Below are 27687 nucleotides of genomic sequence, written 5' to 3'. Positions count from 1 at the left end.
TTTTTTTTAATAAATAGTTGAAATTGTAGCATAGCCTTAATTCATTGATATCAATCCTTTCTTCCATGAGCTGAATGGTATTTTCTTCTTAAAGCAACTGTGAAGTTGAGTTGAGACTGGCCCATGGTCATACAGATAACTTAATAGCTAAGAGATGTGAATATCAGATTCATCATTCTGTTCACAACTAGACCCAAGTAACTTGCCCAAGATTTATCGCCAGAGCTTTGACATGTTACTTGTTTGTTTAAAGCTCCCCCCCTCCCCCCAGCACAGTCCTTGGCTGTGGTAACTGAAGGTTTCTGAGCAAAAGTACATTTCTCAAGGATCTACTCTCACCATACAACTGTTCAGTCTCACCTTTCTTAATAGTGCCTACAGATCTGAGATTTTTTCAGGAAAACAAAACCTGATTTTATTTGAAAATTCCAAGCAGAATTAATATGATCATGAAACTCCTGCAAGACATGCCTGGCTACACTGACATTTGTTTTGTGTACTTTAAGTGTAATCCATTTATGTAAATATGTTTTCTGTGAATATTCTGTACCATGGGAAATTCTTTGCTGCCCTCAAGTGGTTAGCTTTGAGATATATGCTTTGCCACAACAGAGTATGGCTTTATGCATGACTTGGTGCTCCCATCTACTATATTCAATGTTGTGAGGTATTTCAGAAGTACAAACAGGAATTGTATGTCAATGGTAAGATATGGATCATGAATTTTCATCTAGAGCCTTTCTAGAAAGCACTTACTAATTTTCTTTCTTTCTTTCTACCAAAGTCCTAAATCTGAATTTTTTATTCTTTTCAGGGCCAACCTGGCCAACCAGGACCCCAAGGTCCAATTGGTGCCTTGGGTCCTGTAGGTCCAATTGGTTTACCGGGACAAAAAGGCCTTAGAGGTGATGTTGGACGGTCTGGGCCTGCAGGCGAAAGAGGCAACATGGTGAGTAGTAGCAATGCTGAAAGAGAACAAAAGACTAGCACAGAGAGATCCTGAAGCTATTGCCTTTTGCTATTATACCACTATGTGTAGAAGAATGTTGCAGTGCTGCTTTAGAATATATCTCACACACTCCCAGCATTTCACCTATGAAAACTAGGAAACATGTGGCCAATCAGTATTAAAGAGTGGTCAAGATGACAAACATTCTTAATGAGAAAGAACACACAAGTTAAGTTAAGCTGCAGCAGTCTGCTTTTGCCTGGTCCTAATGGGAAGGGCAAGACTGCACCTCTTCCATGCCTCTCTGTTTAGTAAATTAAATACAGATTCTTTTATCACTTTGGTTTTAGTTTGCAGCAATTAAAGTAAGCTGAAAGCAAGGGAAGGAGGAGAGAGAATGTGGTCAGTTTTTTAAAGCAACTGAAAAAGTGGGACAACAAAGTATTAATCGGGACTGTCCTTTCCATATTGAGATAAATGGATGGTATGACATCAGCAAGATGAAATATGAAAAAATTAAAAGCACACACAATTGATTCCCCAATTTCTTAAAAATACAGGGGAGTACAGCAGGAATATTTCTTTGGCTGGAATCTTTTTAAACTACAGTTCCAACCCCCCCACTTTGGCTATTGTAGCCAGTAGCCATACTTGATAATCTGCAAGTCCTGGTTCAAAAATAACTTTTCCAACTTTTGTCAATGATATTGCTGTCAGCTGGTCTAGACAGCATGGGTTGTATTGATATAAGCTGTCTAATACTGAATCATCCCATTTGTCCTTCTAGCCTAGTAATGCCTATGTGTACTGGCAACAACTTTCTAGAGACTCAGCCAAAGGTCTTTCTGCTCCTATTATCACACTTACTTTTAACTTAGTACTCTGGCGGCTGAACCTGGAATGTTTGTGATGTAAAATATGTGCTCTTCTACAGCACTATGAACTCTCAGAATTCTAGAAAATAGTAGGAAGATAATATATTTTACAAATGCATTGGTATAAGAAAAAGCATTATGTATGAAAAAATCCTTCACATTCAGTTGCATATTCTAATCTTCCTTATTTTATTTTATTTTTTTAGGGTCCCACTGGAGTTCCAGGATTTTCAGGTTTAGATGGTGTTCCTGTAAGTATACTACCAATATTCATGTATTTTTATATGACAAATATTTGTGTATTTGATACATTCATGGATTTTAAAACACTTCACGTATTTTGCTTCTCCACACAAGAATGAAACATCTTTATATACGTTTTTTGTATACGTTTTTTCCATTTTTATGTACTTTGCTTGATATGTGGTATATTATCCTGGCACTGATAATTCTGGGATTTTTTTGGAAATTATAAACCGTGACATATTTACACTGTAAACTAGGATTTAAAATAATGAATTTTGTAAATTTCCCCATTGGGATACACTTGACAACTCAAAACCATGAAATCAAGCCTCGTAGGACTCAATGATGTTATATTACATATATAGCATGGAGCTGAGCTTCACTTTCTTTATTAGAATAAAGGAAACCTGTTCTAGAATGGAGTCACCATGCACACATAGGAGATGCTTATACTTGCAGTCAATTTTTTTCTTAGATCCAAATGCAAATTATTCAAACTGAGGTGTTTGTAGCTGAGATCCTATATTAAACATACCCTCTTCCTGGTGGCTGTCAAACCTCAGAAGAGGTCTCTGTTGCTGCTTACTGTCAGGGAGGGGAAAGAAGAAGGACACAAGAATGACCGAGGCTTGCCTGGGAGGTGAAAAGAAATGAGGTGCACTCATAGATGTAAATGTATCCTCCTTTTCCTTCCCCTAGGAGCCCAGAGCAGCAGCATCTTCATTGTCTGAATTGCCTCTTCCCTCCCTCCCCTCTCTGCTGGTAATCAGTAGAAGGGGTCTGACAGCTGCTGGGGGGATGCTTTAGGTAGGTTGTGAAGGGCTAGAGAATAGCTCCTTTGGCACATCCATGTGTGCATGTGTGGCATGTATGCATATGCTAAACTTACACACACACACATATTTATAGCAGGATGCTGTTGTACTGTATGTTTGGTAAAAAAGTAGACTTCTCATTTTTATATGGGTTTGCATCTGAACTGGATACTTTCTAGGGGTTACCAGGACCAGAAGGACCTAGAGGCCAGCCTGGCTTGGATGGGTGCAATGGTTCAAGGGGAGATCCAGGATTTCCTGGGGAAGTTGGACGAATTGGACCAAGAGGCTCATTTGTGAGTACAGTATAGCTTTATTATGATCTTATCACATGTTCATACTTACTGATATATAGAACAGAATAATTTCTCCTCTAAGAATGATTAAGGCTAGATACAATGCATTGTATAGAACAATATATTGCACCTTTTTGTTGGCCCAATAAAAGTATTACTACAGGCAGATCAGGAATTTTATTGTATAGAAAATTATTCTAGACAGTGATTCAGAATCCCCCTCCCAAAGAAATGTTTTGGAAGTAACAAGTAAATACTTTCTGGCATCTTGTTAGTGAATAATAAAGGCATGAGTCAACCTATGAGTCATGGGTTAGCCATTTCCATCTTGCTGGAGAATAGGATGATGGGAAGGGACATTTCCAGATATTTTCTTGTAGCTGGACACACTGGAAGGATGTCATTTGTAGAAACTTCCCAAGGATCCCCAGAGATCTCTGCAGATATGTGTCCAGGCAGAAGAAAATACCTGGCTGCATCATCGCTGAATCCCCTGCTCATCAAAACATGGCCATTTGGGACGGGTGCTGTGCTGCTTAAGTGTTTTTGGGGCATAACATCAGCAGACAGTGGCAGGATCTTGGCCACTGTTACTTAAAATCATCAGTCATTGGATGAAATCCTGTTGGTGCACTATAGTGTTGGTTGGACTTTTCTCAGGGTCATGCAGTAGTAGTGAGGGAATGCAAACAGCGTATCAGCTCTGAGCAGTCTATTTTTCCAGTGCTTTGTGTCCTTCATGGTTGTAATGCCTGTAACTTTTTACCTCTTGCCACCACTGCCTGCAGGGGCATAGTGACACCAGCGTAACACATCAGCAGGATTCTGTACATTCTGTCACTTTGGAAAATAATGTCATTGCACCCACTTTATCTCAGAAAGTAACATATTACAGTCAGTGTTATTGTTTGTAATACGTTACTGCCACAGTTTTTTGCCCCACCCTTTTCCCTTATTGGAAAGTGTCTACTAGATCCTGGTTCTCTTTTTGCATGGGAAACAGCCTTATCTAGGTGCAACCCTAAAAATTTATAGATTTTTTTCCATTCACCTTAATCTTATTTTCTGATTTAACATACAATCTAGACTTAAAAGGTGCCTTAAGTAAAATTCAGTCTGTAAGTAAAAGAGCCAGCATGGTGTAGTGATTTGGGTATTGGACTATGACTCTGGAGACCAGGGTGCAAATCCCTGCTAGGCCATAGAAACCCACAGATGGCCTTGGGCAAATCACTCTCTCAACCTCAGAGAAAAGAAAGGGCAAACTCTCTCTGAACAAATCTTGCCAAGAAAACCTGCCCCAGGGTTGTCATAAGTCAGAAATGATTTGAAGGCACACAACAACAACCGCAAGTAAAAGAACATTGAGATTGTCAGAAACAGAACCCTGTTATTATAGAATCATTACTTCAGTCTTCATAACCAAAATCATGACATGATTCTCTGATTTTTTAAATGTTTTTGTAGGGTTTTCCTGGGCAAAAAGGAGAAAAAGGAAATTCTATCTACATTTCTGAGTTCATTAGAGGGCCTCCTGTAAGTGCAATGACATGACTTTATTGAAATGATTTTATTGTCAAATTCAGTGTAATAATTTCATAAAAGTAACAAAATATCAGATGGCATGCAGTTAAGATATTCATTGGTTTAAATATAAAACCATGAGTTAATTTTCTAACCTTTTATAGTAGTCATAATTTACATGCCTTAGGATTTATCATGTTGCAAAAAAATTGATAAATGGCTTTTCAGAAGTTTTCCTTGAGAATTTTTTGCTGAAAAATACTTTTATCTGCAAATAGGGGAAAACCTGTATCAGCATTCTTTTTAAAGTATATTTTTACTGATGTAGATTTTCGTTTAGGATGAAATTCTCAATGAGGGTGGGGAAAGGGTGGCCAAGGGCATTTTTCACTGCCCGAAGGCCCTCAATCCTTCCCCATTTCAAATAAAATATCTGGACACACACACACATCCAACACACACACACCAAAAATGTCTTGAAAGTGTCACAAAACATGCCACCTTGCTGAAAAATGTCAAGGAAAAAATAGGAAAGGAAGAACAGAAACAATTGAGAAGTGATATGGCAAGATTTCCATTTGAGGTCTATGGAATGGGTGTAGGTGTGAAAAATGCCCCCTTCCCCCTCCTCAGTTGTCCTATCATGTTCTAAATAAACACACATTTGGATAGAAGAGCCAAGGAATCTAGTGGGCATATTTTGTACCAGATGAGATGGTCAAACATCTCTCACTATAATTTGTAACTACAGTTTATAAAGGTTGTTAACTGGATCCCTTGTGGAATTATAAATTTTAATCAGAGCAGTGTTACCCATATTTATTCAGAATTTAGGTCTACTGTTTCAGTAGTCTTACTCCTAGCTAAGGATACACAGATTCCAACCAAAGTGAAATAAACTAGCATGTTGATATAACTGATCACTTTTTAAAATTTCATTTGAATGTTACTTGTGTAAATTATGATTTCTTGTTGAATACCTCTGTATTTCACATCTGTATCCTGATATATTTTAGAAACCTTTCACCTCAACTCATAATACTGTGATAACTTGAACAGTTATGAAGAAGTATTTCATCTTTTATCTGACAACATGGTTATGATTACAGGGAGAACGAGGAGATCCTGGACCCCGTGGCATGCCTGTAAGCCCTTCTATCTACTTGATTTTGTTTGGTTTTGTGCAATGTGCTCACTGTATCATAGTATTGCATATTGTGGTTACACCACAATCATTTTCTGCTACATAGTTTGAACATAGAAGCAGTTGTTTGGTAATTTCCATGTCCAGGGACAGGTTTAGGGATAACCATTAATGAAGCTATCCATGGTGCTGAACCTAATTTGGATATAGTACCCTGGATAGTACCTTTGAAGTCTATACTAAAATTCAGACTTTACCACATCCCTGACATGGAAGCCACCAGCTGCCACCAATGCAATGGCACCATTGTAAATTGCCAACAATAAGTAAACAAAAACACCATCTGGAGACCACTTTAAACCATCTCAAGACCACTTGAAGGCTTCTTCCAAAATGCTGCCAGGTTTGACTTTTTCTTTCACTCACTTCCACTTTTTTAATGATTTTCATTTTGGTGGCCAAACTTCTAGATCTATGCTTTTTTAACATGCTGCAGGTAACTGATTAAGCAGGTCTCTTTTACTATTCACACATGCCTAGAAAGGATCTGGAAATTTACTTAACTGTTGCAGGGCAGGCAGACACATTTACAGTAGGATTGGCTGAAGGAGAACTCCTCTTTTCCAGCTCAAGCTTTATTTCATTGTTTGGACTAAAAACATGCTGCTGCAACCTGATGCCAAATGTCTGTGTTTCTCCCGCCCCCCTTCACCATTATTCTAGGGTCAATGCTGCTAAAACAAACTTCCAGATGAACAGAGGACAAGGAGGAATAGGGGGAGCTAGGGGTATAAAAAAGCATTGTAAAAAAGAGCTCATTTGTCAGAGCCTATGCTAACTGAGGTATACGTGTATTAGCTGGATGAGATATTTAAGCTTTTTTTCAACCAATCAATATTTATTGATTAGGCCATCTAGAAGTACCACAATACTTCTACATAAAACATCAAGCTTCTACATAAAATACCAAGCAAAATTTCCTCTTGATGGGAAACAGAATTAACAAGATTATTATCATTATTTCTGTGTCATTTGTTTTTAGGGTCGTAGAGGAGAGAGAGGACCAAGAGGTCCACTTGGTTTCCCAGGTCAACCAGGCATACAGGTATAATACTAAAATTTTAATAAAATCCTTCTATTCCTGGTATAAAAAGGAAAAAATGAAGAGGGCAACCCAGTTCCGCAGATGCGCCAATAGACTGGTATTAAAGCCACAGGTTTTTCAAAATAATTACACAGTTGTCCTCCTTTTCCTTTTGTAATATAATATATACAGTGGTATTACAACTACATATATTATGTAACAAAAGGAATGTCCCCAACTAAGGTTTTGATCCCAAGGGAACTAACTTTTGGTAAGCAGGGCTTTCCCCTCCTCAAATGTACTATTCAATTGCTACACGTATAACCATGGTTCACTTGTGATCAGAGGAGTCTGTGTGGATGGGGGTTAGGGAAGGTTCTATTAATAGTTTTTTATTTTGAGTTCATTATTTAGAGAAGTTAGTGATATTTCTCTGAGAGGGCAAACTAACTGGGATTTCATTCTTTGACACCAGTTTGATGAAATTCCAGCTACTTTGCACTCTCAGAGAAATGTCACTAATTCCCCCAACCCCCATTCACACATACTCCTCTGATCACAAGTGAATCATGGCTCTGTGTGTAGCAATTGTATAGTACATTTGAATAAAAACATGGTTAAGAACTCCAAGAGAAAGGCATGAATGCAGAGATACCATTGCAACTCTCTATCTTCTAGATTCTGAATTATTGTACTTTACTATATCTGAGTTTTCTTTCCTTTTCTTTCTCAAAGGGTGGTCAAGGTCAACCTGGTTTGCCTGGTGATCAGGTGAGATACTGTTTTTACTGACAGTTTACAGTATTTATAAAACTAACACAGTGTGCTTGCACCATACGCAGCTTTCAGCTTACGCTGCAGCTGCACTATAACAAAAAGAACGGTGTGGTGTCTGTGTACTGCGCCACACCAGGTGCACGAGCCCCATTGATTTCAATGGGGCTCAAACATACACGTTTTTTGCCTTATGCGGGGGAGGGGGGTCTGGAACAGGTCCCCTGGGTAAGGGAAGGGCCCACTGTATCTCCTTTTGTGCTTTAAAATACTCTTTTATGCTGGATTCTTCATTCAAAGTTTGAATAATATTTACATATTTTAATAATTAACAAATCAATCCCAATGTCTTTTTAAAAAGTCTCCTCTTCCTTCTCCTCCTCCCCTCTTCCCCTCCTTTCTTTAATATTATTTCCTTAGGGGAATCCTGGTACTGGAGTGGAAGGACAAAAAGGGGAACCGGTAAGAGAATAAGCTTCATCTGGGACTGGTTGCTTGATACAAACAAACAAACAAAATGAATAAGCATTTGCTCATATTAAATAAGTAAATAAATAAATATGAAGAAATAAAGTGACAGCTTGACTTAAGCAAGTAGTGTTCTTTAGTCTGCAACTAACTTAATGGTGTCATTCACCCAGTTTACTCTTTTTATGGCTTTTTAGGGTGATGTTGGACCTCCTGGATCTCCTGGGCAGCCATTATTGGTTGGACCTCCTAGTTCGGAATTGTTAAAGGGAGAAAAGGTATGCTAAAATGCCTTTATAATTTTGGCATATATTTAATGGCTGTGTGTCATTGTATGGCACAGCACAAAATCCTGAGATTTGTAGTGTGATGAATTATTCACCCTTGTCTGTCAGAGAGCTCTGGTGCCTCACTAAACTACAAATCCCAGGATTCTGTAAGATACAGTCAGGGCAGTTAAAATGGTGTCAAACTGCTTTAATTCTGCAGTGTGGATATATCCTAAGGCAACTGCTAGCATAGTGCAGATTTGCAATGACAAGGTGTTATGAATGATAGGGCCTCCTTTTGATCCCTTAATTGTGTTATTAAATTAAGATACTGAAATAAGCAATGTATCAGTTCTGGTAAGTAAAACTTTTTAAATAAACTGTTTTAATCTTTAGGGTGTAAAAGGAATACCAGGATCTATGGGCTTGAGAGGATTGCCTGGCCGCAAAGTAAGTGACATGTTTTTCTTTGTAAATAGATTTCCCAATGCTAGTCTTAGCACTTTTCCTCTCATTACTTACTAAACACACTGAGAAGCAGTTTTTCCTTGTTAGTACAAAGAGTAATTCTTTATTTAAAGTAAACTGTAATTAACTGTGTGATGTACCTTTAAGTGGGTTCTTTTTTATGACAACCTTCTCACAGGGTTCTCTTGGCAAGATTTATGCAGAGTTTTGCCATTGCCTTCCTATGAGGGTGAGGAAATGTGACTTGCTCAAGGTCCCCCAGTGGGTTTCCATAGTAGAACTAGGATCTGAGTCCTTTCATAGTTTTTTAACTGATGCATTTTCCACAAAAAATAGGGCTCACTTGGAAATGGACAGAAAGGTGAAAAGGGGATTCCTGGTTTCCCTGGAATGCGGGTAAGAGTTTACAGAATATTAGAAAAGCAATTTAACCACATTAGACATTTCCCTTATCAATGAAATATTCTATCATGCTTTCTGCATTATTTCATTTCCTATAAACATCTGTTGAAAGTGCTTTGCTATAATTTTAAGAACTGTTATTACAAAGCTGCCTAAGGAACACCTAGTGGTCTATGCATAACTAGTGGAACAGTTGACTCTTTCCAGTGAATTAGCTGCATACCATTTGAAATACTTTCACATGATCTATGTAGAGCTGTGTTTGAAAAGTGTTGACAAGCAAGTCCAGAATACTCTAGGTGACCATTGATCAGGGTCAAAGTAGAGAGGGAGTATCTTATAATAGCTTTCTAGCTACTTTTTATTTACTAGGAAAATGGCTGATTATCACCTAGAACAAGTTTTTTGAAAGATGGTTTTCTCCCTTAGAATTCTGCTGGGTTTTAAGATCATTAAATTAGGTTCATTTTGGGTACTGCCACTCTGAGAGACACATTTGGTAGAGATGTGGCAGAGGGTTTTCTCAGTGACAGCTGCTGAACTTTGGAACTCTCTGACAAAAGAAGCTAGGTCAGAAGATACTTGTAGTTGTACTACAAAAATATATATTTCCCAAACTCTAAGAAAGATTACCTCTCTCTCTGCTGTTGACCTTCCAAACAGACAAATCTATTTTAACAATTAAAAATTTAAAAATAAAACTAAGATGGATCTTTCGACATGCAAGTGTGCCAGTGGCACACTCATGACGTCCACCCTGCGGTGCAAAAAACCCAGTTTTTCTGAGTTCTTTTTACTCTGGAGGGAAGCCGCATGGTTTGGTGGCTGCGGCTTACCTCCAGAGAGAATTAGGCCACTGGCAGGCCGCCCTTTTCAGGCTAACGTATCACTGTGTTCATTTTTGTTTGTTCAGTCGCCCCTCCTTTTTGTGGATTTGAAGTCCGCGTTCATCGTCCATTTGCAGGCATCAAATAGAGGGGAAGAAAATGGGGCGTGCAGCCATGACCGCATGCTGCCATTTAAGCAAATGAGGCTTGAATATAGGTGAATCTCCATTTTTGCGGGAGAGGGGTCTGTAATGGATCCCCCACAAAAATGGAGGGACAACTGTATTTTATTATTGTTAGCCACTTTGTTAGCTATGGCCTGTTACAGACTGCCAAAATAAAGCTGCTTCGGGTCTCTTTGGAGGTATGCTATTTAAATGAGCATGCATCCTAAGAATCCGGAAACTGCACCAAAGCTGCACTCTAGTGCTTAGAAATGGAGTGTGGCTTTGGAGTGACCTCCGGATTCTTAGGACCCATGCATCATTCAAATAGCATACCTCCAAGGAGACCCGAAGCAGCTTTATTTTGGCAGTCTGTAACAGGCCAATGTTTCTTTTTTTTTTTCCTGTGGCAGAAAGGCAGGATATGAATTTAATAAATCAATAAAATCACCTTGTTAAAGATGATAATAATTGTAATCCACACTTCTGGAGAGTGCGGGTTGGAGTTGGCTGGCATATAACATACCACCATTGGAGGTTTTAGAGTACATACAATAAACTTTAGCTGAAGTGGGGGCATAATACAGAGGTACATTTGATCAATTTCAGTAGAATTTACATTCCCTTGGTTCGGTCTTGAAAAGTGTGATCATGGAGGGGAGGTGCCTTTTCTCTCATCATCTCATATCTCCTGTATCCTCTGAAAAGGATCAGGAGACATTCCCAGTGGTATGAAATGAAGGCAGAGGGCCACTAGATATGGGATAGGGAACGATACTTTTTCCATTCCTGTTCAGTAAAATATATTATTCTGTTAAAACTTTCTTAATGGCTGTAGTCTGTATCTAAAATAATAAATGTTGTCAGCTCATGAATAAACTTAAACATGTGGAAAGATCCAGATAGGGAACTTGGCCAAAATTGGGTGCTAGCAAAGCAAAGATCAGTGTGGTCCTAAACCATGTGTTATAATAGTAAGTACTGTAACTTTCTTTTTCTTTTCTTGACCGCAGGGGAGTCCTGGTGCTTATGGATCTCCAGGTTTTCGAGGAAACAAGGTAGCATATACTGTATAAAAATTACACAGCCAATGACTCAGGTTCTTCGGAAAACTCAACTGTCAAGAGATAAGATGATGGGTCCTCTTATAGACTGGAAGCTGCTTGAAAAACAGTAGGGATCAGTAAAAGATTTTCACAAGAGAGGAATGTACGAAGTGGAGTTCCTCAGGGATCCATTGTGGGACTGGTCTGTTCAAGCTTGATTGTAACTGATCTAAGGATGGGGGTGAGCAGGGAGATGGCCAGGTTAGTAGCATGCCCAAAACAAAGAGATTGCACAGAGTTCCAAAATGAATCCCTTGTAGCACCATTGACACTAACTGAAAGAATTTATGTATGTATTTATTTATTTCCAGGATTTATATCCCTCCTTTCTCCCACAGTGAAAGAAATTGGTAGCATGAGCTTTCGTAGACTTAAGTCTACTTCCTCAGATACATTTGGACTCAGATATATCTGAAGAAGTAGACTTGTCCATGAAAGCTCATGCTGCCAACTTGTTTCTTTAGTTAGTCTCAAAGTTGCTACAAGATTTCTCTACATACTTGATTCGACAGACTAACACAGCTACTGTATATCTTTGAACTCTGCCTATTCCTTTAGTTTATGCCTATGCGTGTATTTTTTTGGACCTTGCAAAAGGAGATATTCAGTACCTCCTTCTACAGGATACCCACTCCAGCATATAACAACAGCCAAGGAACTACATGGTGCAGTTCCATCTTCCTGGCAATGGATTGGCTATGTGGGTCTGCTCACAATCATTCAACTGCTTTGGGAGAGAGGAGGGAAATGATTTATGCTGAGGGCAGAGGAAGCTCCTCTATGGAGGTTATTCCATGGGGTAAGAAGAGATCATTCCCAATAAGGACAAATTCAGAATTGGGTAAGGACAGACATCTGAAAATCTTTGTGCAATTGCACCATAAGGACGGGGTAAGGAGTGTTCCATCCTTTGCCCCATGTGATAATCTCCTTTGTCTCTGTGCAGAAGAGCAGCTGGAATGAGGCCAAGGGAGATGGAGCTGAGCTGGCAGTCCTCCTTCCTTCCCTACAGCTGTCACTGTGCATCAGGGGAAGGGGAAGGAAACAGCCTCTCCTGCCTCCCATAAGAACACTTTCTTGTGTTACCACAGAAAGTAGATAAGCAATATCATTTTTTGTAAAATGTTACATCCAGATTCTGTAAGTTATACAGCACGCCCGTGTCATACGCGGCCGCGCTTTACGCGGACTTGAGCTTACGCGCTCAAGCCGCAGGGCGGAAGGGGCAGTGCATCCCATTCAATTGAATGGGTGCGCGCTCCCGTTGTGCCCCACCACGCCGCCGTGCACGAGCCCAATTGTTTCCAATGGGGCTTGAGCATAGGCGGAATTCGCCTTACGCGGAGGGATCCGGAACGGATCCCCGCATAAGGCGAGGGCTGGCTTAATGAAATGTATTGTACTTAAGGAGATGGCTGTGAAAGACATGGGTTATGATCGTACATCATGCTGCATTCTAGTGCACATAACTTCTAAAGTAACAATTAACATGTTACTTTTTGCAAAAGTAAGGAGTAACACTAACATGAGCCACCATGGCGTGGTAGTGTGAGCGTTGGACTATGACTGAAGACTAAGGCTTGAATCCTCACTCAGCCATGTAAATCCACTGAGTGACCTTGGGGAAGTCGTACTCCCTCAGCCTCAAAGTAAGGCAAAAGCAACATCCCTCTGAGCAAATCTTGTCAAGACAATCCTGTGATGAGCTCCCCTTAGGATTGCCATAGGTTGGGAAATGACTTCAAGGTGCACAACAAGAACACTAATATATAACATTTTAAATAAAAAAATCTATGATCCAAAAATGTATTTGTATAATTGAATTTATAAGACAAGTGAACAAGAATGTTTTTTTTTTTTTCAGGGTGAAACTGGAATTCCTGGATTTCCGGGACCATATGGTTTTCCAGGGATTAAGGTCAGCTGTCAGATAAAATAATTTCTAAATTTGTATAAGTTTATACTGAATCCAAAGAGGGTCCCCACAATATGAACAGGAGGGGATACTCCCCCATGCACATCTTATGTAGTTATTAAAAGACTCCTTGCTTCCTTTAAGTTGTGACTTTCCAATGCAGTGTGGTGTGTTTGTTTTCTAGTTGACCATCTTCTGTTCTTTTCCTTTGGAAATGATTGCATCTGCTTACTGCTCCAGTGAATGTCCATCTTCTTGTTAATATTAGCATTGTTAACAATATTATCAGTTGGGGAAGCGCAAAAGCAGATATCACTCTCCCTGTTTTTTAAAATATTGATGATATTTAGGTTTCCTGTGCCTTTACAGTACTTTGATGTGGTATTGAGGCAGTTGTTAGGGCACCGATAGCCAACAAAAATAAAAGTGGGCAGTTGGGAGTGATCTGTGTATACATCTCAGCATATCCTTTTATGGACTCTGGTCTACTTATCAGATTGCATCAGAGGGCAGATTGCGCAAGAAACTAGATGCCTTACATATAAATATACTGAAAATGATGAAATGCAGCTAAATATTGAAATATATGTGCATGCTTGTCTGAGAAATCCTTGGACAGATAAACTCTGAGATATGATGCCTAAATATAGTGTAAATTCTTTACCACTGCAATATATTACAATTATCATGTTCAGGTACTTACTGATGCCATGCATTTTATAAGTATGACAACTGTTTCTTATAAGAAAACAGTGTGCCTAGGACTAAGAAAGCAATATCCTAGACTCTGAAATGTTTGTGGAAAAAATGTCTAGACAGACATGTGTGTGTGATATGATGATCCTCCACTAGGAGTGTACAACTGCATAAACTATTAAATATATGAAAAAGATAAAGCCACTGTTTATTCCCTTGTTAGATAAATTTCCTAAAAATCCAAAGCTTAAGAGATTCTTATGGGGAAAGCTGATGTTAATCTGCCTATTTGATACTCTGTTGTTTATAAAGTTGGGAGCTCCAGTGACCAAAATAGAATTCCAACTAGATAACAGAATAACAAACATAAGCCAAAGAAACTGCAGTTCCTAAATAAGGGGTTTGGGGAGGAGGAAACCATGCCTGTTTTAGGTGTGTTCATGTGTGAGGGAGGAAGGAAGGAAGGAAGGAAGGAAGGGCAGACAGACAGATCCCTTATCTTCCAATTGTGGTTCCACAAGGAATGTTTTTGTTTTTAATTTCAAGACTGCTTTCCTGTATTAGTGGCCCATCTTCCCAGCGGCTTTGAAGACATGGTTATATGATTAATTTCTAGTTTTCCTCCTTTCACTCTAGTGTTAAAAAGAACACCCTGACATGAGTAAGAATCTGGACATACAATTGCAATTCCTTCATGTTGTTTGTTGGTCAAGAATTAAATTTACAGTTTCCACTATGTGTTTACATGGACATGTAACGCTTGGTCTCTATATCTAGTTTGGTGGGCAAAGGCAGCAGGGACCCACTTGTCATTTTCTTCATTAAAAAGAAATATCTATTATGTTAATTGTTTTACTATACAGGGGTTTTTACAAAAGAGGGAGATGGGTAGAAAATTAAAACTGGTATGCACTACACAAAGGGATTTCCAATCTCTGCCTGCAGAGGCTGTGCCCTCCACTTCACCAGCCTCGTTCACCACTAAATCTTTCTACTGAAGTATAGAGGGGTCATTTCAATTAATCCCACTGCATTTCACTGTCATAGTTTATTCTTCTTCTGTGTCTAGTGTAAATGTAATGCCGGCATACTGTTACATTGCAATAAACCTGCTAATTCTCCCAGGGGGATCCAGGAGAGAGTGGGCCACCAGGTCCACCGGGACCTCGAGGAATACCACGTCCTGGAATAAAAGGTTTAATTACAATTAAATTATTTTATGTTTATTTAAGAAAAACCTGACATACATGCAATCATTTTTTAAAAAAAAAAACTATTTTCAATCTCATGAAGGTGTTCAAGGAGATCCTGGTGACCCTGGACCTCCTGGAGATGTGGGGGCAGACGGCTTGACAGGCCCTTCTGGTGTTAAAGGAAAGCAAGGAGAAGATGGAGCCAGTAAGAAAAAAACTTTCATTTGTATTATTTAGAGGAGGAAGGCCAGCAAATCAGTTTCCCCTTGTGGCCATTTGATTGATTGATAGGTTCCATAACCTGTTCCTTTTCCTCCTCTCCATAGGTCTCCCTGGTCGCAAAGGTGCATTGGGAGTACAAGGTCCACAAGGATTTCAGGGTGACCCTGGACTCCCTGGTGTGTCTGAAACAGCTCCAGGAAGACCAGGAGCTCTAGGATTACCAGGTTTTCCTGGAACACCTGGAAAACAGGGCTTGCCTGGCCCACCAGGTAAAATAAGCTCAATAGCTTAAGCTTAGGATAGAAAATAATACTTTAGTTCTACCTTTTCAACAATCCTTGTTGTTTGAAAACAAGTGATTATTATTACATAATGGAGAATTGTACAAAGATGACAGTAAAGTTCTTTTCAGTTTGAAGCAGAAATGGAGATCATGCAAGTTGTATGAACCAAAATCACCTATTAAGCTGAAGGGAAAAAGAGGAACTACACTTTCAGTGAAGCAGGCTCCAGCTATTAGTCTAATTGCCTCTAGTCTAATTGCCTAATCCTCTAGTCTAATTGCCTAACATTTGACTTTCAAGCTTTTGATTAGGATGTTTTAACTTTTTTAAAGAGAGAAAGTTAATGAATTTAATTGATAAAAATGTCTTTTGTAAAATGTTAAGGTGTGGCCTGTAGTGAAAGAGGATCCCCTGGACAACCAGGGACTAAAGGCCAGAAGGGGCAACCTGGAGAAAGAGGTGAAAAAGGAGAGAAAGGCAAGTATATGCATTTCTAACAGAATACGTAGTGTATCTCTCCTGTAATAATAATAATAATTTGTTTTATTTATATACCGCTATTCCAAAGATCATAGCGGTGAACAGCAAGTAAGCTAATTAGCAAGTAAGCTAATTTGCCCCCAACAGTCTGGGTACTCATTTTAGCGACCTTGAAAGGATGCAAGCCTGAGTTGAGCTTGGGCCCTTTTGCTGGTCTTGAACTCGCAACCTTGTGGTTTTGAGTGAATGGCTGCAGTACAGGCATTTAACCACTGCGCCACCAGGGCTCCTGTATTATGCAGTTTAACCATGCATGTTCTTCACTATCATTTTGCATGGTAATTTGTTTCACATATTTCAAGGCCATATTTTGTTTGGGATTATGCAGGGAGTCCAGGCAGCTGCTCATGTGGTTCAGGACCCTGTGGTGCACCAGGAATACAAGGCCCACCAGGTGTCCCTGGAAGAAAAGGAGAGGTGGGATTTGCTGGAAAATATGGAAGGAAAGGTGATCTGGGCTTACCTGGTGCAACAGGACAACCAGGTCCACCAGTGAGTATATCTGTATTCAGAACAGGTGATATATCCTGTTCTGTTATTCAAGAAGAAAATTAATGTTCTTTTTTACAGTGTCCCTCATCATCTTTCTTTCTAAATATTTAAGTTCTGCTTCATCCAGTTTTGTTTGGGAGAATTAATTTGCACCTGTTCTGTGTATACCAATATGTTCTGAGAAGAATTCATTAGATTTAATAATGAAATCAGAAACCCTAATAAAGGTAACTGTGGCAACAAAGACAATATTGCAGTGCTTTAAAAGTTATGCGTTAGGACTTCCCTTGACACTCTGCCACCATTCCTCTCTCATCAGGCTCATCTAATAAATATTCACACCTATTCAATTTCAGCTATTAAGTCAAGTAATGAATTCCTTTAACTTAAAGGCAATGTCTTTATTTTTAAATTTGTAAGGGAATGCCAGGCTCACCTGGGCTGAATGGAGAAAAAGGAGATAAGGGTGACCCAGCTAGAATAAGAATCAAAGGTAAGTATACATCTAAGCATACACAAGAGATATGTGTTCACAAGAAATTAATTTATAAAGTTGAGACTGCTAACAAAGTTGGTGCTTCTGTTCATACTAGTATTATTCCTGGTACATCTGAATTTTGACACTTGTTTAAGCTTGATTTATTAATCTGGAACCAAGAGACTAATAAGAGTAACAAAGAACTGTACTTCCATGATCAGCTCTTCCATGCAGCTTTTAGAGAGCGCCATTGGAAGTTTGTGGAGGTATAGGGAGGCAAAGGTGAAGGTAGGGGCAGAATTTTTCTTAACTGCAAATTATTTTTCCACTTGTTTGCCAGAATGTGATCCAGCCACTGGAAGAACTCTCTTTTTCATCCATGAAGAGCCAGCTACCTCCCCATGCCCAGAAACTAGTGATTAAGCATGGCCCTTGTTTCAGGGGTGGGCAAAGGGTGACCTGTGAACTGCTTGTAGCTCCTGAACTAGCTCCCACTTTTGTGGCCTGTGAAGTCTCTCACCAGTTCTCCAAAGCCTTCCACCCCTGCAATTCTTGCCCCGAGACACTGAAATCACATGAAAATACCACCATCCCACTATCACAAACACTCCAGGACCCCTGTTTTCCTCTGTACTCTCAAAATGTGTGAGAGAATATTGTTGCCATTTTGAGAGAAACTGCAGCGGTAGATGAAGGAATGTGTACTTCCAAGGTGTGCACACAGAGAGCGGTCTGAGGGAAAATTGACCCTTGAATCCAGTCAATTCACACACACGCACACCAAAAGTAATGTAAAAAGCTGGTGCAATCTGCACCTCATTGCACTTCCTCTATAAAACTTACTGCAAAATTAAAATAGTTACCACCTGACCTAAGATAATATGCTTTGTTTTGGCTGATATCTCTCCATCTTCCTGCCAGTCATTCTAGTTCATTATTATAGCTTTCTTTAAAAAGGGAGAGCCAGTGTGGTATAGTAGTTTGAGTGCTGGAGTATGACTCTGAGGATCAAGTTTCGAAACCCAGATTAGCCATCTAAATCCACTAGGTGAACTTGGGCAGGTCACTCTCTCTCAGCCTCAAATGACAATGGCCAAAAAAAAAAAAACCTCTGAAGAAACTTGTCAGAAAAACCCAATGATAGGGTCACCTTAGGGCTGCCATAAATCAGAAACAACTTAAAGGCACACAACAACAACAACAACAACAACAACAACAACAACAACTGGATAAAATATTAGCATATATCCATTGATTTATCTACTGACAGGCTCAGTAGTAGAGGGTTTTCAAACCCTCCCCCCCCCCTTTAAACAAACTGAATTCACACACATCATCATAAGGAATGAAGGGCTTTCCTTTGCTGATATCCTTTGTTGGGAAAAGAGGATGATTTCTAACATTACAGAACCCTTTCTATACGTTACATTTCATGGCACTATTCCACCCTTGCCTTTCTTCATCGCAACACTATTGTTTCTTTTTTATATACATCCTCCTCTTATATATATCCTCCATGCCAAGAGGTGTATTTGCCATTTATTGCTTTGGCAGTCTAAGCTTTTTTTGTATGAAACATATATTTTACATAAACAGAAAATAATGTAATATGGGCTTTTGTAACTCTAGTGTTCTCACTTATCACTTTGCTCAAATGATTAATGGAGTATTCCCTTAAACATTTGAGTAATCATAGGCTTGAACAAGAAACAGACCAGTATCTTCTTCAGATACTGATTGTCAACTCTCCATCATTTATAGGGATAAAAGGACAAAGAGGTCTCCAAGGGGAACCTGGATTTCCAGGGGAAAATGGCATTGCCGGCAGGGATGGAGAACCAGGTTTACCTGGTGAAAAGGGCTTTAAGGTAATCATGACAATCGTTTTATTCTTCATTGTAAATCAGTTTCTCTTTCTAGAACTGAAGAAGCAAACTGCTGGTTTGAAAGCCTTCTTTTCACCCATAGAAAATGAAAATGTTGCACCAATGTTACTTTTTAAGAATTGCCTCAGTTTATTGCATAATAAGAGTGCTACATCTGATTTTTCTAATTGTCCAATTGTCAGGGCTAGAGGCTACTGTCAGGGTACAATATAGAGAAACAAAAGGTTTACCCTTGGCAAGAGGGTCAGATACGGCTACATTTTATCACACCTTCTGTTTAAGTTATATGCAGAACATATTACATTCAAAACAGAATTAGACTCAGAGGAAGCAAACATGAAAAGTGGAAGAAGGAACAGCAACAGTTTAAGATATGCAGATGACACCATATTACTTGCAAAAAATAGCAAGAACGTGGAACAACTACTGATGAAAGTTAAGGAAAAAAGTACAAAGCAGGATTACAGTTGAACATTAAGAAGATAAAAATAATGACCACAGATGATTTACATGACTCTAAAGTAGGCAATGAAAGTTAACCTTGACTCAGTCATTAATCAACATGGAGATTGTGGTCAAGGAATCAAAAGATGATTAAGACTTGGAAAGGCAGCCTTAAAGGAACTAGATAAGATCCTCGACTGTAGATATATTATTAAATACCAAAATCAGAATTATGGAGGCCATAGATGTTTGGACTATAATAATAATAATATAATAATAATAATAATATGATTTATTTATATGATGCCCAATCACTGGGAATCCGGGTAGCTTACAACAGAGGAGATAATAGACGGTTCCCTGCCCTCAGGCTTACAATCAAAAAAGACAGGACACACAAGGAGAAGTGAATTTTGAGGGGAGGAGGGGATCAGGTCCAGCAGTTCTTCTCTCCCTCTGAGGCCTGGACCAAGGCAGATGGACCAGAGGGAGGGCTCTTCTTCTTCAGGCTAGCCCTGATGGAGCTGGGCCAGACTAATTCTCTCCCACACAGTCCGAAGGATGACAGTTAAGGAGGGAGGAGCCTCTTTCTTCAGGCTAGCCCTGATGGAGCTGGGCCAGACTAATTCTCTCCCTCACAGGCCAAAATATGACAGTTATGGGGGGAGTAGCCTCTTTCTTCAGCCTAGCCCTGATGGATCTGGGCCAGACTAATTCCCTCCCTCACAGCCCAAAAGTTATCAGTAATGGAGGGAGGAGCCTCTTTCTTCGGCCTAGCCCTGATGGAGCTGGGCCAGACTCCCTCACAGGCCAGAAGATGACAGTTATGGAGGGAGGAGGCTCTTTCTTCAGCCTAGCCCTGATGGAGCTGAGCCAGACTAATTCCCTCCCTCACAGGCCGGAAGATGGCAGTTATGGAGGGAGGAGCATCTTTCTTCAGCCTAGCCCTGATGGAGCTGGGCCAGACTAATTCCCTCCCTCAGGCCGAAAGATGACAGTTATGGAGGGAGGAGGCTCTTTCTTCAGCCTAGCCCTGATGGAGCTGGGCCAGACTAATTCCCTCCCTCACAGGCCGAAAGTTGACAGTTGACTATGACCATAAATAAATGATTGATAGACTGCGGCCATAATATGTCCAATTTCTATGTATGGGTCTGAAAGTTGGACAATGAAGAAAGTTGATATGAACAAAATAAACTCATTTGAAATATGATGCTGAAGAAATGTTCTACAGATACCATGGATTGCTAAAAAGACAAATGAATGGATTTTAAATCAAACCTGAAGTCTCACTAGAAGTGAAGATGGCAAAATTGAGGCTGCCATCCTTAATATGTATTAAGAGATGACATGATTAATTGAAAAAGAAAATAATGCTTGGTAAAGTGGAAGGCAGTAGGCAAAGAGGGAGACCATACTACAAGTAAATTGGCTCAATCAAGGAAGCTATAGCCTTGAGTCTCAAGACTTGAGCAGAGCAGTTGATGACTCAGGCTTGTGGACAGTTCTGATTCATTGGGTCACCATAAGTCAAAGTTGAATGTTGTCATATGGTGCTGTAGTACTATACTTCAAGATTCTTCTCATGATTTAATAAGGTAGTGTGCTCATGTACTGATGAGACATAGATGAAATCTTGAACGTACTTGAATGCAGCACTGTTTACTTATTGTTCTCATGTACAGTATATTACTATGTACTTGTATTTATTGTTGATAGGGCAATGATGGAAGAGCTATATCTGGTGATAAGGGATATCCTGGTGTTTCTGGACCTCCTGGCTCAACGGGGCCCATAGGACTACCAGGTTTTGGAATTCAGGGCCCACAGGGTGTTCAAGGTCCACCTGGAGATCCAGGAAACCCCGGTTTAAGAGGATCATCTGGTCCTAAGGGTCAAAAAGGTAACATAAATAAGTATAAAAATAAAAAGCTAAAAAAACTGAAATAAATTTTAGATTTACAAATAGCCAACATATTTATTATAGTAGTCTAAGGAGAATAATATTTTGATAAAAATCTATTTATGTCTACTCAGAATAGTCACTGTGTTCTGTGGGACATACTCCTTAGAAAACTGTACAGTGAATTCCAACCTTAGTTGTCTGGAAGAATTGCATGATAGAAATATTTTTGCTGCTATGATTACATGACACTGCACATTAAAAAGTACTCTGAATGCAGTTAATTAAACCTTTTATGATGTGGTTGTTTGAGTACTGAGTATTGATTGTTATTGAAAACTATTTGGTTTTGGTTTTAGGTACCACTCCTCCATATACAAGAGCATATGATGGGGATCCAGGTGCACCTGGTTTTAAAGGCACTGCAGGTATGGCTACAAGACTGAAATAAAGGGTTCTTTCCACAGAAGTCATTATCTGTCTTCAAATTACAAAGAAATAAACAGAAGTCTATAACTAAAATGAAAAATAAAAATTAAGGGTGTGATAACGGTATGAGAATAGAAAGACAGAAGCAGTACTAATAGCTAACATAAGTAATAGTAATATGTTAAAACTATGTTAAACTCTGATATACTCTGAGAATTAAGCTGCTGGGATATTGAGGCGGGTTACAAACCGCCAAAAAATACGTATGGAATACGTATTAGGGTTAGGAAGGGGCGGTGCTTCCGCACCCCCCTACCCCTAGTACGTATTCCATACGTACAACATGGCGGCACCCCTTCCACATGGGGGCCGCCATGTTTATGTATCGGATGCATAGCGTCCAGACGTGTCGTGGCGCTAATGATGTCGCGAGTGCGCCAGCGGCACCTCGCAACGTCATTAGGGCGCCGCAGAAAGAAGCTCCATTTTGGAGCTTCTTTTTTGCTCCACAAGGGAGCCGCACGGTGTGGCTGCGACGGCTCCCTTACGGAGCAAACGGCAGCGGCGGCAGACCGCCTCAAAGCGGTGGTCTATAACCCGCCTAAGATTTTGAACTTCCCTGTTATACAGCTACTTCACTGGAGATAATTCTGGAGGAAGAATAAGCAGACTAGTAAGAGTAGCTGAAGTATTTTGCCTTGAGTGTCTGTTTAGCAGGATAATAGGATCATATTTAGCATATTTTCATTGGTATTTGAGCAAAATGTTGATCAAATGCTGCAGTTCCATCTAAAATGTGTGGTCAAATCCGTCTCCCTATTTAATGTGGTAAAATCCTTAATTTGGTAAATTTTAAATAAGTAGTGATGGTATCGCTGCTGCTTTAGCATAACTCCAGTATATTAAGAAGCCATAGAAATCATATTGAACTTCAATTCCAGCTGGTTATGTTTTGGCTTACCATTCAGCAGTTGATCTATTTGAATTGGATTTAAAACATTTAATTACGGTTTTTAAAACTTCTTTCTGGAATAATGTGAAAATAATGCAAGTAAAAAAAGTATAATTTTATTAGGACAAAGATGATAAATTAACACCCCTCAGATGTTATTAGACTATAATTTCTAAGCAATGCTGAGAGATACTGGGAATTACAAGTCACCAACATCTAGAGCTGTTCTCTACAGCTGGTCTTTCAGATGTTTTGGACTTCAGCTTCCAGAAGTGTCAGCCAGTATGGCCAATGGTCAGGAATTCTGGGAGTGGAGTCCAAAACATCTGGAAGATGAAAGGTTGAGACTGTTCGATTTGGAAGCCTGCATGATTCTTATCCTTGCATTAAGGACTTAGAAAGGATCTTCTGGTACAAACTACAGATTAGAGTTTTCATAGCAAAAGAGCAAGTGAGCACTAACATTTCTAATAATCCATGCCATTTGATCTTTGTAATATCTTAACAATACAATGAAAGTTGCTTGAATTCTATGCATTGTTTGACTTGGCTGTGGAGCAGATTTAATACTTCTCTTAACTATACTTTTCTGCCATACATGCCCATTCAATGACCAAGGGGCTGAGGAGATGGGCAGAAAAAACCAGGCTGATACCAGTTTTTACAAAAGTGGGTGGAAGCCCTGCTATCTTCATGGACAGCTCCAAAGGCAGACTGAACACCCATGGGCTATCCACACTATGTACTGTCAAGCCTCACCACTCTTATTTTGGCGCGTTACAGACCGCCCCTTTGAGGCAGCCTGTACCCGCCCCTTTCCCTGGGGTATCGGGGCCTCAGTGGCTAGAACGGCAGCCGCTGAGGCCCCGATCCACCGCTTTCCAGGCTGCGGGGAAGCGGCAAAAGGGGCTGCTTGGCCCCTTTCTCCTTTGCCTTGCTGGGCGCAGGTGTGTGAAGGCTGCGCCCAGCGGCGCAAACCAGGAAGGAGCTCCGAAATGGAGCTCCTTCCTGCTCCGTGCAAAGGGTGCACTAAGCGCCCTGGTGCAGAGCGACAACGTCACGTCCACGCCGCCCCGTATAGAGGCGGCGCCGTTGTGATGTCGTCATGGCGGCCCCCATATAGATGGGGTGCCGCCATTTTGTATGGACTCAGTCCGTACTAGGGTTAGGGGGGTGCGGAAGCACCGCACCTTCCTAACCCTAATACGGACTGACTCTGTACTAAAAGGCCCGTCTGTAATGGGCCATAATCTCACTTCGCCACCATGCATGCAAAACATCAAATGAACACACCACCTCCCACCTATCTGCTATCCCATTGGACACTCTGTGTGACTGAACACACAACTGCACATGTGATACACTGCTTGCTCAGTGCATTGGTGTGCCCAGTGACACATTGACAAAGCAGACTTATGGAGGCTCCCCATACATATCCTCTTTTCCCCCTTCTCCCGATGCCGCCCTGTTGAACTGTCTGGTTTTTGTATGTTGTAATTGCATCCAATACATTATTGGCAACCTGCCATGCCTCTTTTTCATTTTTGCTTTGACACATTCCTGAACTCATGCCGTGCTGTTTATATGCATGTATAATGATGCACATTTTCTGTGTCGATGCAGAGTATTGGAGATTCTTTTTGCTCTGGTTTTTAGCCCCAGAGCATGGCTTAGTGTCGGTTTCCACCCACTTTCACATCATACATAATTCAAACAGCTTGGCTTCAAGTCAGCTTGTAGCTGCTTTATTTTGCCAGAGCAGGCAACTCCAAAGTCTCCATTTCAAAATGGACATGTCTCCAATTGAAAATGGAGAGTTGAATGGCAGAAATGTATAGGCTGAGGGAGCATTCCTTCTGCTTCTTACAAAATTTGGTCAGCATATGTGTAATATTATGTGGTAGCTGTTAGAGAAATTTAGCAGTCATAAAAATGAGTTGAATTAGCCCAAAATGTTTTTGTTTTGTTTTGTTTTGTTTTTGGCATGTAATGCATCCCCCCCCCCCAAAAAAAAACTGACCCGATTTTAATTTGTTTCACAGAAAGTGTAAACATGTTTAATATTAGATTGTACAGAATCTGCATTCTTTCTTTATGTTAAGGTCCAAAAGGTTTGAGGGGGCAACCTGGCCGACCTGGTCCCAATGGTTTTGAAGGATTCAAAGGTCGACAGGGCAGACCAGGAATATCAAATATTCCTGGCCCAGAAGGTAAGTGGAAAAGTAATTTTATTTGTTAATATGGGAAGGCACAGGATGAACACTATAATAATACCAGATCTACCCTACATTGCCTTCAACAAATGTTACAACTTTTCCTTTGTACTGCATACAAGCAATACAGCTTCAATGCAGAGAAAATTCCTGAATATTCTAGTTTTGTTAATTTACCTTTTAGGAGGAGCTGAATCTCAATGAGAGAAAACACATTTTCCATGTAGTAGCTATATCTTTAATTAAAATTTGTATGCCAACAAAGCTTGAAATTAGTCTGTAGCATGTTTATAATTTTCAAAAGCATCTTGATTTAGACTGAACCTGTCCCTCTTGGACATGCACTGCATGGTCTGGATAGTGAAGACAGCTTTAGTAAACATTTTCTTCTATATTTATTTTAACTTCTTTCAATGTAAACCTTTCTGAGAAATTTGAAGCAACAGCTTCTTATGGACACTTTCCAACTGGATCCATAATTGTTCCTGCAAATTGCAGTCTGTATGGTCATGCATACCAATGATTACACACACTTTGCAGAAAATGAGAAAAAAAAACTTTTACATGTGATGCAGTTATAAACTGAAATGAAACAAGTTAAGAAAATGATCCCAGATTATCTGAATCTTATTGTTTTTAGGGTTAAGGGGTGAAACTGGTGATCCTGGTGAGAATGGTGAAGGTGGTTCAAGACTGGATGGTACTCCTGGACTGACAGGCTCACCTGGGCTTGATGGTCCAAAAGGTGTTCCAGGTGATACCAATTATGGTCCTCCAGGAATCCCAGGCATCAGAGGCCTGCCAGGATTGCCAGGATTATCAGGAAGACAAGGTGACCCAGGGTTTGCTGGGCTTCAAGGTATGATACATGTTTTTCCATCTTGTGTTTTTGTCTGGCTGCTCTTTTGGTTGATCCATTTACTTAGGGTGAATGTAATATTAAATATAAATATGTAATTTTAGTAAGATACAAAGTCAGGTTTTGTTTGGAAAACAACACTGAAAAGGAAGAACAACAGGGGAAAGAAATAGAAAAAAGGTGTAGAGGCATAGCAGTCTTCTAAAGAGTTCCAATGAGCTTTACATATTGCCAGCTTGTCTCTTTTTTTGAGAAATACCGGTAAGTCATTAATTAATTAATTAATTAATTCAATTATAGACTAAAGTTAACACAATAAAAGCAAGTACAAGCAAGGAAGCATCATATAAATGTATGTGGCAAACAAGGAGTAAGATTTCCCATGGTTTGGCCTTTCTGTGAAATTCTATTAAGTATTCTTGCTCCCACCACAACATGGCTGCTGTGTGCACTCGATAAATGTTGGGGCATACCTGTGTTCTCTCTTGCTGTTTACATCTGCTTGTAAAGTATCTCTGAGGATACTTCCCCCCACAATCCTCCCCATCATTTGACAACTACTGAAAGGTCTTGCAGGTACAGAACCTCATGACATCTTTCCATGGCTTCTTCCTTGCTCAAAGGTTATGGGATAGAACAGAGAGAGAATGGGGGCGGGGCAGTCTCATGATTCTTAAAATTGTCGCTGGAGTTACTATCATGCCTGTCATGTTGGGGATTTCTATATTTAATCTTGCTGGGACATTTTTATCTTTACAAGTGTAATTTTTCCTCAGGACAGCCTGGTACACCAGGATTTCCAGGAGCAAAAGGTCTCAGAGGTAGAAAGGGTGATACAGGTGTCACAGGATATCCTGGCTCACCTGGACCACCTTGTGATAATGACTTGCAGGGACCTCCGGGACCTCCAGGATCCTTTGGATCACCAGGTTCTAGAGGTGAGCACATCATAATTACAAGTTTAATTACATAATTACAATCTGGGGGAAAAATCTGTACACATACACTTTGGGGCTTCCTCCCACTTCCTTTTTATGGTGGTTGACTATTTTATATGTTTGCAGGGATTTGCATTTTAAAGCAAATATGCTAAGGCATAATACCATAAGTTGGTATTTTAGAGTAAAGTAAGGGGTTAGAATTTAAAGATAGCCATATTAATCTGGAAAATCAGTGTGCAAAGAGATCTGGTAGGACCTTTGAGACTTACTGAAAGAATGACCCTGGTAGCATGAGCTTTTGTAGGCTTGAGTGTACTTCCTCAGATGCATAGGGTGGAGTGGAGAGTCCAGAGGCAGACCTGTATAAGCCAGTTGTGTGTGAGGATGTCAGCTGAAATTCAAAACCTTGTGTGTATGAAGATGAGGTGGCAGGTTCAGTTGTAATGATGGTCATTACAATGATGGGGTCAAAGCAGGAGGAGGGCTGTTGCATAAAGCCAAGGAGGGCATATATCCATATGAATGTCTGTTGCAATGTATTGTGTTTGGCTAGCTTTAACCAGGCTTGCCTAGCTTCTCTCTTCATAGCTTGAGGTAATGCTGACTTGGCAACCCTACCTGAACCAAATGAGGGGAACACAGAGTGTTGCAAAACCTTCAAACATCTCTCTTACAATAATAAGAAAACAAATAAGAATTTAATCCCCCTATCATGACACATGAAATCTGCTGGCCAAATCAGGTTGTGTACGAGGGAGTTCATCTACTGTTACTTAAAACAGTAGATGATAGTCTGATAGCAACCTCTTTATGTACATATTCAGGAGCC

General features: G+C 40.0%; 1 protein-coding gene across 2 annotated transcripts in view; it reads left to right on the top strand.

Moving 5' to 3' along the window:
- Positions 1-27687, top strand: part of COL4A4 (collagen type IV alpha 4 chain) — an 83425-nt gene that overhangs the window by 25057 nt on the left and 30681 nt on the right. For both annotated transcript variants that reach the window (XM_042461071.1, XM_042461070.1), the window contains exons 5-29: positions 815-949; positions 2031-2075; positions 3065-3181; positions 4649-4717; positions 5815-5850; positions 6892-6954; positions 7669-7704; positions 8128-8169; positions 8373-8453; positions 8841-8894; positions 9249-9308; positions 11319-11363; positions 13276-13329; positions 15148-15217; positions 15316-15420; positions 15542-15706; positions 16106-16198; positions 16590-16753; positions 17174-17246; positions 18993-19099; positions 21281-21464; positions 21824-21892; positions 24948-25055; positions 25699-25917; positions 26694-26855. In XM_042461071.1, the coding sequence (XP_042317005.1) occupies positions 815-949; positions 2031-2075; positions 3065-3181; positions 4649-4717; positions 5815-5850; positions 6892-6954; positions 7669-7704; positions 8128-8169; positions 8373-8453; positions 8841-8894; positions 9249-9308; positions 11319-11363; positions 13276-13329; positions 15148-15217; positions 15316-15420; positions 15542-15706; positions 16106-16198; positions 16590-16753; positions 17174-17246; positions 18993-19099; positions 21281-21464; positions 21824-21892; positions 24948-25055; positions 25699-25917; positions 26694-26855 (2356 nt within the window). The remainder of the gene's footprint in view (positions 1-814; positions 950-2030; positions 2076-3064; positions 3182-4648; positions 4718-5814; positions 5851-6891; positions 6955-7668; positions 7705-8127; positions 8170-8372; positions 8454-8840; positions 8895-9248; positions 9309-11318; positions 11364-13275; positions 13330-15147; positions 15218-15315; positions 15421-15541; positions 15707-16105; positions 16199-16589; positions 16754-17173; positions 17247-18992; positions 19100-21280; positions 21465-21823; positions 21893-24947; positions 25056-25698; positions 25918-26693; positions 26856-27687) is intronic.

The sequence above is a fragment of the Sceloporus undulatus genome, chromosome 3 (assembly GCF_019175285.1).
Source record: "Sceloporus undulatus isolate JIND9_A2432 ecotype Alabama chromosome 3, SceUnd_v1.1, whole genome shotgun sequence".
NCBI lineage: Eukaryota > Metazoa > Chordata > Lepidosauria > Squamata > Phrynosomatidae > Sceloporus > Sceloporus undulatus.
Note: the sequence above shows the minus strand (reverse complement) of the source record. Positions and strands in the feature narration are given on the sequence as shown.